Here is an 18,463-nt window from a genome sequence, read left to right as displayed (position 1 = left end):
GTGCTTTTTGCATTTTACAGGTTTGCACTACAGTCCATTCAACATGGTTTCCAATGGAACAAGTTCTGTAGTGCAAATCTGCAAAATGCAAAAAGCACTAAAAATGCATAGGTGTGAATCAAGCCTAACAAAGAAGAATGGGCAAAAATGTCCCTCTCTAGATGTGCAAAGCTGGTAGAGACATCCCCAAAAAGACTTGTAGAGAAAGGGGGTTCTACAAAGTATTGACTCCGGGGGGCGCTATATAAATGTACGCCACACTTTTCACATACAGGCATACCCCACTTTTGAGTACACAATGGGACCAGAACATGTATGTAAAACGAAAATGTACTTAAAGTGAAGCAATACCTTTTTTTTACTTCTTAATGCATGTACTGCATTGCAATAGTCATTTACAGGCATACAGGGGCTGTAGTGAGGGGGGGGGGGGTCAGGGAGCGAAGTTTATAGTATTGTACAGTAATCCACTTACATTTAGGCAGGTTTTTGGCTGGACAGACGGCAACTCTGGGCTGGCTGGCGGGAACTTTGCCTTTTCACTTGAGGCCTCTTCCCTGGCGACAACTCCGGGCAGCAGCTCCGCCTCCTCCAGGCCATACTGTGGCTGCGCGGGAATGTTCGTACTTGCGAGTGTACATAAAGCGGGGTGTGCCTGTATTTATTTGTAAATCATTTTGAAAAACATTTATCATTTTCCTTCCACTTCACAATTATGTGCCACTTTGTGTTGGTCTATCACATAAAATCCCAACAAATTACGTTAACGTTTTTGGTTGTAAAATGACAAAATGTGGAGAATTTCAAGGGGTATGAATACTTTTTCAAGGCACTGTACTGTCAGCCCAGATTTAACCAAATGCAGCAAAGTTGATTGGACGGCGCTTCACAGTACAGACGGACAATGATCCAAAACATACTGCAAAAGCAACACAGGAGCTTCTGAAGGAAAAGAAGTGGAATATTCTGCAATGCCTGAGTCAATCACCTGATCTCCACCCAATTGAGCATTTCACTTGCTGAAGGCAAAACTAAAGGCAGAAAGAGCCACAAACAAAGAACGACTGAAGACATTGGGAGTGCACTAAGCATTCTCACAGCATTATTCCATCTAGCTGATTGCTTAGTTAGAATAACATGACCCACGGGAGGACAAATGGACTAGATCAGGGGGAGGCAACCTGGGGCCCTCCAGCTGTTGCAGAACTACATGTCCCATCATGCCTCTGGGAGTAATTGTAACTGCCAGCCTTTGCAATTCCTCATGGGAAATGTAGTTCCACAACAGCTGGAGGGCTACTAGTTGCCTACCCCTGGACTAAATAAATGTCCGTGCCCCTAGTGGTCAAAGTGAAGAACTTCCAGACACACATCCACAATCTATATCACATCCAGATACTACCTTGTAAAACTATGAAAATGATATGTAAATAATGTTGTGTAGCAAAATCTTCATCCTTAAACAAGATTATAAAGTGCTAATAAGAGAATATATGTGTATAACAGGCAACACAAAATATATGTAATGTCCTATAATAATCCAAAGTGACTTGTGCAATCAATGTCCATAAACGTCGTGACTCTCCAAAGTGACTGGTGCCGAATTCCACGATGACTATATATGACAGATTGGTCACAACTTCTGTGCGGAAAGTGATCAACACTCATGCCCCCCTTATGTTCCACACTCACCAGATCCACACTGCACCCCTACAGGGGTAAAACCTATGTAGTTAAGTCAGCCCTTTGTTCCAGGTATCCAATGCAGGATCCTCTTCCACGGTGTGTTAGATCAGTGGATATCAGCATATGGATGGAAAGGAGGGACATCATAGTGTAAATCTGGTAAAAAAAGTTTTCTTTTCATTTATAAAAAAGGCACTCACTAGTGCCAAAAGTATGAACAGAGTAAATTCAACAGATCTGGGACGGCATGCGCTCCACAGACCAGATACAGGAAACCGGAGTTGCCGGAAGTGAGGTGATCACGTTCCAAGCTCCGCCATACGCGTTTCGTCATCAGACGTCGTCAGAAGCTGTGCTATCTTGGAACACGTCACGTCTCTTTATACAGTATGCAGAGTCGCTAAGCCAGCCCCATAAGTTGTCCGAAATGCTCAAATTTAAAGCTGATTGGGGGGAATTGATCATTGGGAGTGCACTAAGAGTTCTCACAGCATTATTCCATCGAACTAATTGCTTAGTTAGAATAACCTGATCTATGAACATGAACTAAGCAATTGGATGGAATAATGCTGTGAGAACTCTTAGTGCACTCCCAATGATATATACATTTCTTTTTATTAGCACTTTATTCTGTTTATGGATGAAGATTTTGGCACATAGCACTATTTGCCGTTTTGAAAAACAATTTTCATCGTTTTAATTTTATTGATGACGTTTTTGGCACGATAGGATCATTTGCAGTTTTGGTAACAGTTTGCACTTCCACGTGCACTTTAGTACTTTTTCAAGGTTGCTTTGGTTATAATATTACTTAGTCTCTTGGCAGCGCCACCTACCGCTTTATTTTTAAAAAGCTGAAGTCTGATTGGCTGGTAAGGATAACTGCAGTTTACGTGGCACTTTTGCTTTTTGTAAGGGCTGCTGGTATGTCTATAAGGGCCGCCTATATGTCTGTAATAAGGATGTCTATAATCAATCAACCTATATGTCTGTAATATGGGCTGCCGGTAAGTCTATAATAAGGACAGCCTATATGTCTATTAATAAGGATATCCTATATGTCTATAAGGGATGCCAGTATGTCTATATTAAAGGTGGTCTATATGTCTCTATTGGTATGTCTGTGTCCAGAGAAAACGTTTCATTTTGGATAGAGTGGGTGAGGATAAGGACCCCTGGCTTTACTGAAACAGGCAAAAGTCGGGAGAGTTTGGGTTAAGCAAAAGTAATGAAGACCATGACAGCACGTTATACAACGTGGACACAAGTATTCTCAGGTAACAGCACAGTATATAGGAGAATAGCCAAGAACGAATCCTAGTTCTTCTCGGGTACTGTGTATTAAATGTATTGAGTGAACTCATTTAAATTCTTTGAATGGCACCATGGCTCGAGCAAACTTATAATTCTCTCCATGGTGCCACGTGTTGAGCCAACTCATTTAAATTCTCGGAGCACCACCATGTGTTGAGCCAACTCCTTTAAATTCCCTGATTACCGGGTAGTAGCGCCATGTGTTAAGCCAACCCCTATAAATGATATGAATTTCAGTCCTTGTCTAAGCCGGTGGCCAGTGGAGGATTTAGCTTCTCCTTTTGGCGGTGGAGCCCTTTAACTCTCTCAGTGGAGCATTCACTTCGAAGCCTGTGAGATTTGTAATCCACGGAGAATACAACAATCCAATCCCCTCTTTTAGCAGAACTCCACTCCTAGTAGCACAAAATAACAATCACAATCAGCTAACATACAGGGGTGGCCCATAGGCCTCTCACCAGCCCAAGGCTTACACCGGCCATCTGGATTTTTCCTATCTGGCTGCTCTTATGTGCAAGAAGGTTGTGGATTGCAGATAGGCCACAGCTTCTGGGTGAGGTCAGGTGAAAGGCAGCCCCACCAGGCTTTGGGACTCCCTCTCAAACCTGCCCTTCTTTGCTGCCCCCCTTCTTCTGACTCTGACCTGTTTTGCCCACCGTAGCTCTCTGCAGAACACAGCTCAGCCCTTGGCTCCTAGCTCTGCACAGCCCCGGCAGCTTCTTCCCTGCAGCTTGATCCTCAGCACCACAGCAGCAGCAGCACGTGCCCATAGGCTCTCAGCACACCCTGTCCAGATAGGGCACACAACAGTTCTCTCCCATATATGTGCAGCTCCCTCTGCTAAGCACAGGGCAAACATTTTCCTAGCCCAACCACTGTCCCTGTCCCAGCCAATACACAGCAGCTACAGAAGCCCCAAGCACTGTCCCTGGGGTCCCAGCCAATACACAGCAGCTACAGAAGGCCCAAGCACTGTCCCTGGGGTCCCAGCCAATACACAGCAGCTACAGAAGCCCCAAGCACTGTCCCTGGGGTCCCAGCCAATACACAGCAGCTACAGAAGGCCCAAGCCCTGTCCCTGTGGTCCCAGCCAATACACAGCAGCTACAGAAGGCCCAAGCCCTGTCCCTGTGGTCCCAGCCAATACACAGCAGCTACAGAGGCCCCAAGCACTGTCCCTGTGGTCCCAGCCAATACACAGCAGCTACAGAAGCCCCAAGCACTGTCCCTGGGGTCCCAGCCAATACACAGCAGCTACAGAGGCCCCAAGCACTGTCCCTGGGGTCCCAGCCAATACACAGCAGCTACAGAAGCCCCAAGCACTGTCCCTGTCCCAGCCAATACACAGCAGCTACAGAAGCCCCAAACCATGTCCCTGGGGTCCCAGCCAATACACAGCAGCTACAGAAGGCCCAAGCACTGTCCCTGGGGTCCCAGCCAATACACAGCAGCTACAGAAGGCCCAAGCACTGTCCCTGGGGTCCCAGCCAATACACAGCAGCTACAGAAGGCCCAAGCACTGTCCCTGGGGTCCCAGACAATACACAGCAGCTACAGAGGCCCCAAGCACTGTCCCTAGGCTTCTATTCACTAGCAACCCTCTACCCGGAGTCACTCCTGAGCTGACGCTCCAGGCTGTCTCTCCACCAGACTTCCTGCAGCACTCTCATTTTTCCAGGTTCTCCGGTAGTCCTCAGGTCCTGGCCATGTCAGTGGCCAATCAGAATCCTCTTTGCTAGGAGCAGGTTCCAGTCCTTGGCTGTGGCTGCAGCCAATTCACATCTTCCTTTTGCTCTCCTCTCCCTGCACATCACCGGCAGGTTGGGAGCAATGAACTGCCGTATAATGTGATGTTCTGGTGGGTGGCTTAAAGGGGCTGCCAGACGGGGCTACACTGGTGACAACGGTCTTACCAGAAAGCAAGTGAGAGAAATCTGCAACAGAATTACAGACAGCCAAACAAGCTGGGTGGGGTTCTAGGTTTACCCTACTGTACTTAAAAAAAATATATATATATATACAGTATCTCACAAAGGTAAGTACACCCCTCACATTTATGTAAATCTTTTCTTCTATCTTTTCATGTGACAACACTGAAGAAATGACACTTGTCTACAATGTAAAGTAGTGAGTGTACAGCTTGTATAACAGTGTAAATTTACTGTCCCCTCAAAATAACTCAACACACAGCCATTAATGTCTAAACCGCTGGCAACAAAAGTCAGTACACCCCTAAGTGAAAATCTCCAAATTGGGCCCAATTAGCCATTTTCCCTCCCCGGTGTCATGTGACTTGTTAGTGTTACAAGGTCTCAGGTGTGAATGGGGAGCAGGTGTGTTAAATTTGGTGTTATCGCTCTCACTCTCTCATACTGGTCACTGGAAGTACAACATGGCACCTCATGGCAAAGAACTCTCTGAGGATCTGAAAAAAAAAAAGAAATGTTGCTCTACATAAAGATGGCCTAGGCCAGTAATGGCAAACCTTGGCACCCCAGATATTTTGGAACTACATTTCCCATGATGCTCATGCACTCTGCAGTGTAGTTGAGCATCATGGGAAATGTAGTTTCAAAACATCTGGGGTGCCAAGCTTCGCCATCAGTGGCCTAGGCTATAAGAAGATTGCCAAGACCCTGAAACTGAGCTGCAGCACGGTGGCCAAGACCATACAGCGGTATAACAGGACAGGTTCCCCTCAGAACAGGCCTCGCCATGGTCCACCAAATAAGTTGAGGTCACGTGCTCAGCGTCATATCCAGAGGTTGTCTTTGGGAAATAGACGTATGAGTGCTGCCAGCATTGCTGCAGAGGTTGTAGGGGTGGGGGGTCAGCCTGTCAGTGCTCAGACCATACGCCGCACACTGCATCAAATTGGTCTGCATGGCAGTCATCCCAGAAGGAACCCTCTTCTAAAGATGATGCACAAGAAAGTCCACAAACAGTTTGCTGAAGACAAGCAGACTAAGGACATGGATTACTGGAACCATGTCCTGTGGTCTGATGAGACCAAGATAATCTTATTTGGTTCAGATGGTGACAAGCGTGTGTGGGGGCAACCAGGTGAGGAGGACAAAGACAAGTGTGTCTTGTCTACAGTCAAGCATGGTGGTGGGAGTGTCATGGTCTGGGGCTGCATGAGTGCTGCTGGCACTGGGGGGCTACAGATCATTGAGGGGACCATGAATGCCAACATGTACTGTGATATAGTGAAGCAGAGCATGATCCCCTCCCTTCAGAGACTGGACCGCAGGGCAGTATTCCAACATGATAACCACCCCAAACACACCTCCAAGACCACCACTGTCTGGCTAAAGAATCTGAGGGTAAAGGTGATGGACTGGCCAAGCATGTCTCCAGACCTAAACCCTATTGATCATCTGTGGGACATCCTCAAACGGAAGGTGGAGGAGCGCAAGGTCTCTAACATCCACCAGCTCCGTGATGTCATCATGGAGGCGGGGAAGAGGACTCCAGTGACAACCTGTGAAGCTCTGGTGACCTCCATGCCCAAGAGGGTTAAGGCAGTGCTGGAAAATAATGGTGGCCACACAAAATATTGACACTTTGGGCCCAATTTGGAGATTTTCACTTAGGGGTGTACTGACTTTTGTTGCCAGCGGTTTAGACATTAATGGCTGTGTGTTGAGTTATTTTGAGGGGACAGCAAATTTACACTGTTATACAAGCTGTACACTCACTACTTTACATTGTAGACAAGTGTCATTTCTTCAGTGTTGTCACATGAAAAGATAGAAAAAAAGATTTACACAAATGTGAGGGGTGTACTTACCTTTGTGAGATACTGTATATATATATATATAATTCTGTTTGTGGTGGTACTGAAGATTTCACTTCCTATCTGGTTGTCACCAGGAAGAATTGGGAAATCTCTCCTGGAGACTCGGATCGTAGTAACCTGACAGAGGTTTTAGCTTTTCCCCCACTCAATCTAAAACTTTAAAAAATCAGTTTTGATTGGACACTGACCAACTAACGAGACTTCGGTCTGCACTGCAGAATTGGTTGGGGAGGAATGAACGCTTGACTTGCAACTGATGGCTGTAAAGCAATGTAGACAGTTTTCATTTCAGATCCTTTGATAATTCAGACTGATTTTATTTTTATTTTAGCAGGTGGCTGCTTCTCGCTCTCCTGGGGTGTGTGAGTGCGGATTCACCCCCTATGTTTGGGGAGATCACGTCTCCCAATTACCCCCAAGGTTACCACGATAACGCCAAGGAATCCTGGGATGTGCAAGTGCCTGAGGGCTACGGCATCCGACTGTACTTCATTCACCTGGACATCGAGCCCTCCGGTGGCTGCGAGTACGACTCCCTGAAGGTAAACACGGTACTGCGCTCATTGCACGCCATTTCTAGGCCTACAGATTTAAAGAGGAACTCCAGACAGGAAGTAACATAGTTTAGCACAGAGGTCTCCAAACTGCAGCCCTATGCTTGCCTTATGCTGCGCTTGGGGCCCTATTCCTCCCACTGATACCAACAATGGGGCACTATTCCTCCCACTGATACCAATGATGGGGCACTATTCCTCCCACTGATACCAACAATGGGGCACTATTCCTCCCACTGATACCAGTGATGGGACACTATTCCTCCCACTGATACCAATGATGGGGCACTATTCCTCCCACTGACACCAATGATGGGGCACTATTCCTCCCACTGATACCAATGATGGGACACTATTCCTCCCACTGATACCAATGATGGGGCACTATTCCCCCCACTGACACCAATGATGGGACACTATTCCTCTCACTGATACCAATGATGGGACACTATTCCTCTCACTGACACCAATGATGGGGCACTATTCCTCCCACTGACACCAATGATGGGGCACTATTCCTCCCACTGATACCAATGATGGGGCACTATTCCTCTCACTGATACCAATGATGGGACACTATTCCTCTCACTGACACCAATGATGGGGCACTATTCCTCCCACTGACACCAATGATGGGGCACTATTCCTCCCACTGATACCAATGATGGGGCACTATTCCTCTCACTGACACCAATGATGGGGCCCTATTCCATCCACTGACACCAACAATGGGGCACTATTCCGCTCACTGACACCAATGATGGGGCACTATTCCTCCCACTGATACCAGTGATGGGGCACTATTCCTCCCACTGATACCAATGATGGGACACTATTCCTCCCACTGATACCAGTGATGGGACACTATTCCTCCCACTGACACCAATGATGGGGCACTATTCCTCCCACTGATACCAGTGATGGGACACTATTCCTCCCACTGACACCAATGATGGGGCACTATTCCTCCCACTGATACCAATGATGGGACACTATTCCTCCCACTGATACCAATGATGGGGCACTATTCCTCCCACTGATACCAATGATGGGACACTATTCCTCCCACTGATACCAATGATGGGACACTATTCCTCCCACTGACACCAACAATGGGGCACTATTCCTCCCACTGACACCAATGATGGGGCACTATTCCTCCCACTGATACCAATGATGGGACACTATTCCTCCCACTGACACCAATGATGGGACACTATTCCTCCCACTGATACCAATAATGGGGCACTATTCCTCCCACTGACACCAATGATGGGGCACTATTCCTCCCACTGATACCAATGATGGGACACTATTCCTCCCACTGATACCAATGATGGGACACTATTCCTCCCACTGATACCAATGATGGGACACTATTCCTCCCACTGATACCAATAATGGGGCACTATTCCTCCCACTGACACCAATGATGGGGCACTATTCCTCCCACTGATACCAATGATGGGACACTATTCCTCCCACTGATACCAATGATGGACACTATTCCTCCCACTGATACCAATGATGGGACACTATTCCTCCCACTGATACCAATGATGGGACACTATTCCTCCCACTGATAGCAATGATGGGACACTATTCCTCCCACTGACACCAATGATGGGGCACTATTCCTCCCACTGATAGCAATGATGGGACACTATTCCTTCCACAGATACCAAAGATTGTTTACTCCCACTGGACACCAGAACATTTTCTATTACCAATCTGAAGGACAGTAAGGACTGGCCCTTTGTTTAGAAAGTTTAGAGACCCTTGGTTTTAACACAACAACTATCCAGAAAACAAAGTGTTCACCGCTTGCCTTAAAATAAAACTTGAGGCAGATATGAAAATATGTAGTTATGTGTTCAATATAAAACCATTGCATGCATCCTTTGAATGAAGCTAGTATAAGTACCTGAACCTGTTTGTATATCTTCCTCCTATAATCAGCAGCCCTCAAATAGGGAGAGGGGGGGGGGCACTAGGAGCCAATGAGGCTCTTCTGTAGTGCACATGTGCAAACAAGGAACCTGCTAACAGAAAAAGATGACGAGACTTCACCGAAATCTACCAAATTTTGCCCAAATTTTTTTTTTAATATGAGATTTTCTGTATGGCTGCTCCCTCACTGCCTTCCATTTGTCACCTCAATCATGGACTAACAAGGAACCTGTTAACAGAAAAAGATTATGAACCTTCACCAAATTTTGACAATATTTTTTACAATTCAGTTTACTGTATAGATGTTCCCTCACTGCCTCCCATTTGTCACCTCAATGCTGCAGTGCTAACAAGGAACCCGCTAAGGGAAAAATAGGAAATTTCACCCAAATTTTGGCAACATTTTTTGAAAATGTGGTTTACTGTATGGCTTGGCTGCTCCCTCGCTGCCTTTCATTTGTCACCTCATAGAACACCCTTCAAAGTGCTTATGGAACTTCTTTGGTGGCTTTGGGTCAAACGCTTACCAACGATGGGACACTATAATTACACAGGGATAATTATACATCCCGCTCCTGTCCCATCGCCCCCATGTGATGATAGGCTGCTTAGGCATCCGCATATCATTGTGGGAGGAAGAAGGGAAACATACATGCTTCCAAATCCTGGAAGTACCAGGTGGTTCCCTGGGCTCCACCAAATGAATATGGAGGTTATTGAGTAAGGAGATAGGCTACCCACTGAGCTCGGTATTTTACCCTAAATGGAAAAATGTTCTCTTTTGTATGAAAATAGTTTGTGTTTTAAATATATGAATTACTACATATTATTAATAATAATAAATATGTTAAATTCTGTAGCAAAACTAGTTTTGCCCTTCAAGCAGATAGGAGGACTATGAGAAGCTCCCGTAGGGTATTTGGGGTACACAGATGTTCTGTTGGTGGATGTTCCCCCTCTCTCTCTCTTTCTTTGTCTGTGGATGTGTTTATCTTCATACAAGTGGTAATTTCGAGGAGTGTTTAGGTTTACCTGTATCATTGGTGTAACGGGTCTCTTTCTGGTCCAGGTAGTAATCGGAGGTGCCGTGCAGGACACGTTATGTGGACGCAATTTGGGTGGAGTCCCAGGACACCCCATAAAAGAAGCCTACTACCCCTCCAACACACTAAAACTGCTCTTTACATCTGACTTCTCCAACCAGGAGCAATACACAGGATTCTCCGCCTACTACATAGCAGTCGGTATGTATGTAACACGTCTTTGTCTTACCTGTGCTCTACCCAGTAGAAGATATGGTGACCAACGTGCCACCATGGGAGAATCATTTCTGGAACCATTTAACTTTTGCTTAAATGCAGACATTTACATAGAAGGTGAGGTCAAAAAAGGCACAAGTCCAACCTATGTGTGTTATTATGTGTCAGTATTACATTGTATATCCCTGTATGTTGCGTCATTCAGGTGCTTATCTAATAGTTTCTTGAAACTATCGATGCCCCCCCGCTAAGACCACCGCCTGTGGAAGGGAATTCCACATCTTTGCCGCTCTTACAGTAAAGAACCCTCTACATAGTTTAAGGTTAAACCTCTTTTCTTCTAATTTTAATGAGTGGCCACGAGTCTTGTTAAACTCCCCTCCGCTAAAAAGTTTTATCCCTATTGTGGGGTCACCAGTCCGGTATTTGTATATTGTGGGGTCACCAGTCCGGTATTTGTATATTGTGGGGTCACCAGTCCGGTATTTATATATTGTGGGGCCACCAGTCCGGTACTTATATATTGTAGGGTCACCAGTCCGGTATTTATACATTGAAATCATATCCCCTCTCAAGCGTCTCTTCTCCAGAGAGAATAAGTTTAGAGCTCACAACCTTTCCTCATAACTAAGATCCTCCAGACCCTTTATTAGCTTTGTTGCCCTTCTTTGTACTCGCTCCATTTCCAGTACATCCTTCCTGAGGACTGGTGCTCAGAACTGGACAGCATACTCCAGGTGCGGCCGGACCAGAGTCTTGTAGAGCGGGAGAATTATTGTTTTATCTCTGGAGCTGATCCCCTTTTTAATGCCAATATTCTGTTTGCTTTGTTAGCAGCAGCTTGGCATTGCATGTCATTGCTGAGCCTATCATCTACTAGGACCCCCAGGTCCTTTTCCATCCTAGATTCCCCCAGAGGTGCTCCCCCCAGTCTATAGATTGCATTCAGATTTTTCCCACCCAAATGCATTATTTTACATTTTTCTACATTGAACCTCATTTGCCATGTAGTCGCCCCTCCCCCATTCATTTGTTCAGGTCTTTTTGCAAGATTTCCACATCCTGCGGAAAAGTTATTGCTCTGCTTAGCTTAGTATCGTCTGCAAATACAGAGATTGAACTGTTTATCCCATCCTCCAGATCGTTTATGAACAAATTAAATAGGATTGGTCCCAGCACAGAACCCTGGGGAACCCCACTACCCACCCCTGACCATTCTGAGTACTCCCCATTTATCACCACCCTCTGAACACGCCCTTGTAGCCAGTTTTCAATCCATGTACTCACCCTATGGTCCATGCCAACGGACCTTACTTTGTACAGTAAACGTTTATAGGGAACTGTGTCAAATGCTTTTGCAAAATCCAGATACACCACGTCTACGGGCCTTCCAGATCAACTCCAGAGATAAAACGATAATTCTCCCACTCTACAAGACTCTGGTCCGGCCGCACCTGGAGTATGCTGTCCAGTTCTGGGCACCAGTCCTCAGGAAGGATGTACTGGAAATGGAGCGAGTACAAAGAAGGGCAACAAAGCTAATAAAGGGTCTGGAGGATCTTAGTTATGAGGAAAGGTTGTGAGCTCTGAACTTATTCTCTCTGGAGAAGAGACGCTTGAGAGGGGATATGATTCCAATATACAAATACCGGACTGGTGACCCCACAATAGGGAGAAAACTTTTTCGCGGAAGGGAGTTTAACAAGACTTGTGGCCACTCATTAAAATTAGAAGAAAAGAGGTTTAACCTTAAACTACGTAGAGGGTTCTTTACTGTAAGAGCGGCAAGGATGTGGAATTCCCTTCCACAGGCGGTGGTCGCAACGGGGGGCATCGATAGTTTCAAGAAACTGTTAGATAATCACCTGAATGACCACAACATACAGGGATATACAATGTAATACTGACATATAATCACACACATGGGTTGGACTTGATGGACTTGTGTCTTTTTTCAACCTCACCTTCTATGTAACTATGTAGTATAGAACAATAATTCAAGAGTTTTGCCTGCAGGACCTATGGCCTTGCTGGACCTGTGGGGGGTGAGTACTGCATAGTAACTTGAAAAGATCTGGGTAAGATTGGTAAAGACACAGAACCCGGTAGCTCTACGCGTTTCGTGGCTTTAATGCCACTCGTCAGGAGAAAGCACGTGTGGTATCTGTAAATAGCTTATTATAAGAATGGGAGGAGAAACATAGAATATATGGAAAGACAAGGTTAGGGGTAGAGTATAGAAACCTCCATAACCAGGCCTTACTTACTGAGGCTTGGTGTATTGATGGTGTGGTAGTGGAGCACCGCAAGCAATCCGAGGGCACCTGCAACCGGGAGCTGAGGCGGACAGCCCCGAGGGGGCGGTGGGGGCAATAACCAGGGCAGGCATGGAACACGAGGCATTTCTGTGGAAGAAGTAATGGATATTGAGCGGAAGGAGGTGTGGGGGGGGGATTGGAAGGGGGTTAAGAGTGAAAGGCAAAAGTCCCGTGCTAAGGGGGAACCGGACAGTCAGAGGGTTGCCAATGGTGTGGGGTGAAGGGGGTAGTGACAAAGGGGTGAAGCCATGGATAGTGAGGGTGGAAAGCCACAATGGTGAATGGTGGTGATAAGTCTTGCAATAATATCTCGTGAAGATGAGGAACCCAAGTGAAGGGAATAGCCAAACAACGTGGAGTCCAGTGTGTGGGGAGCCTCGAGTGCCGGGACCACCCGGAGGACGCCCATAAATACGCCAGCCGCGGGATGGTCCACAAACGTCACGCCGTGTGACAGGGGGAGGAGCGCCATGCGCCGGACTCAGTTGAGTACATTTTAAAGTTAATTCATTGCACTGTTGCTCTTCTCTGACAACCTCAATCCACAGCAGCGGCCCCCAGTAGTGCACTGACTATGCTGACAGCTCTCCTGCTACCCATCCCTGATTTAGTCATAGTTCATGTAAATAAATGAATTACCCGTCTCCATTGACATTGGACGGTGTCACACAGAGAGAGAGAGAGAGAACGCCCTTGGGTCCCATCAAAAGTTTGGCTGTAACTGGCCTAGTAGGAGGTCAGATACAGAACAGCATAACAAAAGCTGAATAATTTGTCGAAATAGCATTCCAAGGGTGGCCTTCTCCCTTCCTTTGCTTAAGAGATTTGGCTCACCCCCTTAAGGGGCCACAAGTAACTGGGATCCCCCACCCTGCCCAGCCAGGCACAAAAAATGTTTGCAGTCTCTCCAGAGTCAGAGAACAGTCCGGTACTTTGTTTTCTTTTTATTCGTTGAGGAATATATACACAGTGGGGACGGAAAGTATTCAGACCCCCTTAAATTTTTCACTCTTTGTTATATTGCAGCCATTTGCTAAAATCATTTAAGTTCATTTTTTTCCCCATTGATGTACACACAGCGCCTCATATTGTACACACAGCACCTCATATTGTACACACAGCACCCCATATTGTACACACAGCACTCCATATTGTACACACAGCACCTCATATTGTACACACAGCACCCCATATTGTACACACAGCACCCCATATTGTACACACAGCACTCCATATTGTACACACAGCACCCCATATTGTACACACAGCACCTCATATTGTACACACAGCACCCCATATTGTACACACAGCACCTCATATTGTACACACAGCACCCCATATTGTACACACAGCACCCCATATTGTACACACAGCACTCCATATTGTACACACAGCACCCCATATTGTACACACAGCACCTCATATTGTACACACAGCCCCCCATATTGTACACACATCACCCCATATTGTACACACAGCCCCCCATATTGTACACACAGCACCCCATATTGTACACACAGCCCCCCATATTGTACACACAGCTCCCCATATTGTACACACAGCTCCCCATATTGTACACACAGCTCCCCATATTGTACACACAGCCCCCCATATTGTACACACAGCTCCCCATATTGTACACACAGCACCCCATATTGTACACACAGCTCCCCATATTGTACACACAGCTCCCCATATTGTACACACAGCCCCCCATATTGTACACACAGCTCCCCATATTGTACACACAGCGCCCCATATTGTACACACATCACCCCATATTGTACACACAGCACCCCATATTGTACACACAGCACCCCATATTGTACACACAGCACCCCATATAATACACACAGCACCCCATATTGTACACACAGCTCCCCATATTGTACACACAGCCCCCCATATTGTACACACAGCCCCCCCATATTGTACACACAGCCCCCCATATTGTACACACAGCACCTCATATTGTACACACAGCACCCCATATTGTACACACAGCACCCCATATTGTACACACAGCCCCCCATATTGTACACACAGCCCCCCATATTGTACACACAGCACCCCATATTGTACACACAGCACCCCATATTGTACACACAGCCCCCCATATTGTACACACAGCACCTCATATTGTACACACAGCACCCCATATTGTACACACAGCACCCCATATTGTACACACAGCACCCCATATTATACACATAGCACCCCATATTATACACACAGCCCCCCATATTGTACACACAACACCTCATATTGTACACACAGCACCCCATATTGTACACACAGCACCTCATATTGTACACACAGCCCCCCATATTGTACACACAGCCCCCCATATTGTACACACAGCACCCCATATTGTACACACAGCACTCCATATTGTACACACAGCACCCCATATTGTACACACAGCCCCCCATATTATACACACAGCCCCCCATATTGTACACACAGCCCCCCATATTGTACACACAGCACCCCATATTGTACACACAGCCCCCCATATTGTACACACAGCACCCCATATTGTACACACAGCACTCCATATTGTACACACAGCACCCCATATTGTACACACAGCCCCCCATATTATACACACAGCCCCCCATATTGTACACACAGCACCCCATATTGTACACACAGCACCTCATATTGTACACACAGCCCCCCATATTGTACACACAGCCCCCATATTGTACACACAGCACTCCATATTGTACACACAGCACCCCATATTGTACACACAGCCCCCCATATTATACACCCAGCACCCCATATTGTACACACAGCACCCCATATTGTACACACAGCCCCCCATATTGTACACACAGCCCCCCATATTGTACACACAGCACCCCATATTGTACACACAGCCCCCCATATTGTACACACAGCTCCCCATATTGTACACACAGCCCCCCATATTGTACACACAGCTCCCCATATTGTACACACAGCCCCCCATATTGTACACACAGCTCCCCATATTGTACACACAGCTCCCCATATTGTACACACAGCTCCCCATATTGTACACACAGCCCCCCATATTGTACACACAGCTCCCCATATTGTACACACAGCACCCCATATTGTACACACAGCTCCCCATATTGTACACACAGCTCCCCATATTGTACACACAGCCCCCCATATTGTACACACAGCTCCCCATATTGTACACACAGCGCCCCATATTGTACACACATCACCCCATATTGTACACACAGCACCCCATATTGTACACACAGCACCCCATATTGTACACACAGCACCCCATATAATACACACAGCACCCCATATTGTACACACAGCTCCCCATATTGTACACACAGCCCCCCATATTGTACACACAGCCCCCCCATATTGTACACACAGCACCTCATATTGTACACACAGCACCCCATATTGTACACACAGCCCCCCATATTGTACACACAGCCCCCCATATTGTACACACAGCACCCCATATTGTACACACAGCACCCCATATTGTACACACAGCCCCCCATATTGTACACACAGCACCTCATATTGTACACACAGCACCCCATATTGTACACACAGCACCCCATATTGTACACACAGCACCCCATATTATACACATAGCACCCCATATTATACACACAGCCCCCCATATTGTACACACAGCACCTCATATTGTACACACAGCACCCCATATTGTACACACAGCACCTCATATTGTACACACAGCCCCCCATATTGTACACACAGCCCCCCATATTGTACACACAGCACCCCATATTGTACACACAGCACTCCATATTGTACACACAGCACCCCATATTGTACACACAGCACCCCATATTATACACATAGCACCCCATATTATACACACAGCCCCCCATATTGTACACACAACACCTCATATTGTACACACAGCACCCCATATTGTACACACAGCACCTCATATTGTACACACAGCCCCCCATATTGTACACACAGCCCCCCATATTGTACACACAGCACCCCATATTGTACACACAGCACTCCATATTGTACACACAGCACCCCATATTGTACACACAGCACCCCATATTGTACACACAGCCCCCCATATTGTACACACAGCCCCCCATATTGACAGAAAAACACAGAATTGTTAACATTTTTGCAGATTTTTAAAAAAAGAAAACCTGAAATATCACATGGTCCTAAGTATTCAGACCCTTTGCTGTGACACTCATATATATAACTCAGGTGCTGTCCATTTCTTCTGATCAGAGATGGTTCTACACCTTCATTTGAGTCCAGCTGTGTTTGATTATACTGATTAGACCTGATTAGGAAAACCACACACTTGTCTATATAAGACCTTACAGCTCACAGTGCATGTCAGAGCAAATGAGAATCATGAGGTCAAAGGAACTGCCTGAAGAGCTCAGAGACAGAATTGTGGCAAGGCACAGAGCTCAGAGACAGAATTGTGACAAGGCACAGATCTGGCCAAGGTTACTGCTGCACTTAAGGTTCCTAAGAGCTCAGTGGCCTCCATAATCCTTAAATGGAAGACTTTTGGGACGACCAGAACCCTTCCTAGAGCTGGCCGTCTGGCCAAACTGAGCTATCGGGGGAGAAGAGCCTTGGTGAGAGAGGTAAAGAAGAACCCAAAGATCACTGTGGCTGAGCTCCAGAGATGCAGTCGGGAGATGGGAGAAAGTTGTAGAAAGTCAACCATCACTGCAACCCTCCACCAGTCGGGGCTTTATGGCAGAGTGGCCAGACGGAAGCCTCTCCTCAGTGCAAGACACATGAAAGCCGCATGGAGTTTGCTAAAAAAAACACCTGAAGGACTCCAAGATGGTGAGAAATAAGATTCTCTGGTCTGATGAGACCAAGATAGAACTTTTTGGCCTTAATTCTAAGCGGTATGTGTGGAGAAAACCAGGCACTGCTCATCACCTGTCCAAAACAGTCCCAACAGTGAAGCATGGTGGTGGCAGCATCATGCTGTGGTGGTGTTTTTCAGCTGCAGGGACAGGACGACTGGTTGCAATCAAGGGAAAGATGAATGCGGCCAAGTACAGGGATATCCTCCAGAGTGCTCAGAACCTCAGACTGGGCCAAAGGTTTACCTTCCAACAAGACAATGACCCTAAGCACACAGCTAAAATAACGACGAAGGAGTGGCTTCACAACAACTTGGTGACTGTTCTTGAATGGCCCAGCCAGAGCCCTGACTTAAACCCAATTGAGCATCTCTGGAGAGACCTAAAAATGGCCGTCCACCAACGTTTACCATCCAACCTGACAGAACTGGAGAGGATCTGCAAGGAGGAATGGCAGAGGATCCCCAAATCCAGGTGTGAAAAACTTGTTGTATCTTTCCCAAAAAGACTCATCAAAAGGGGCTTCTACTAAATACTGAGCAAAGGGTCTGAATACTTAGGACCATGTGATATTTCAGTTTTTCTTTTTTAATAAATCTGCAAAAATGTCAACAATTCTGTGTGTACAATATGAGGTGCTGTGTGTACAATATGGGGTGCTGTGTGTACAATATGGGGTGATGTGTGTACAATATGGGGTGCTGTGTGTACAATATGG

At 46.4% G+C, this 18,463-nt stretch overlaps 1 protein-coding gene across 2 annotated transcripts in view; it reads left to right on the top strand.

The window, feature by feature from the left end:
* The window catches only part of C1S (complement C1s), a 66,443-nt gene that overhangs the window by 8,240 nt on the left and 39,740 nt on the right, over positions 1 to 18,463 (top strand). The window contains exons 2-3 of one of the 2 annotated variants that reach the window (XM_073595440.1): positions 7,137 to 7,344; positions 10,376 to 10,550. In XM_073595440.1, coding sequence (XP_073451541.1) covers positions 7,137 to 7,344; positions 10,376 to 10,550 — 383 coding nt within the window. Of the gene's footprint in view, positions 1 to 7,133; positions 7,345 to 10,375; positions 10,551 to 18,463 lie in introns of both variants that reach the window. The other variant, XM_073595439.1, reaches the window with a different exon arrangement.

Source organism: Aquarana catesbeiana, linkage group LG08 (genome assembly GCF_042186555.1).
Source record: "Aquarana catesbeiana isolate 2022-GZ linkage group LG08, ASM4218655v1, whole genome shotgun sequence".
NCBI lineage: Eukaryota > Metazoa > Chordata > Amphibia > Anura > Ranidae > Aquarana > Aquarana catesbeiana.
This window is presented reverse-complemented; position numbering and strand designations above follow the sequence as displayed.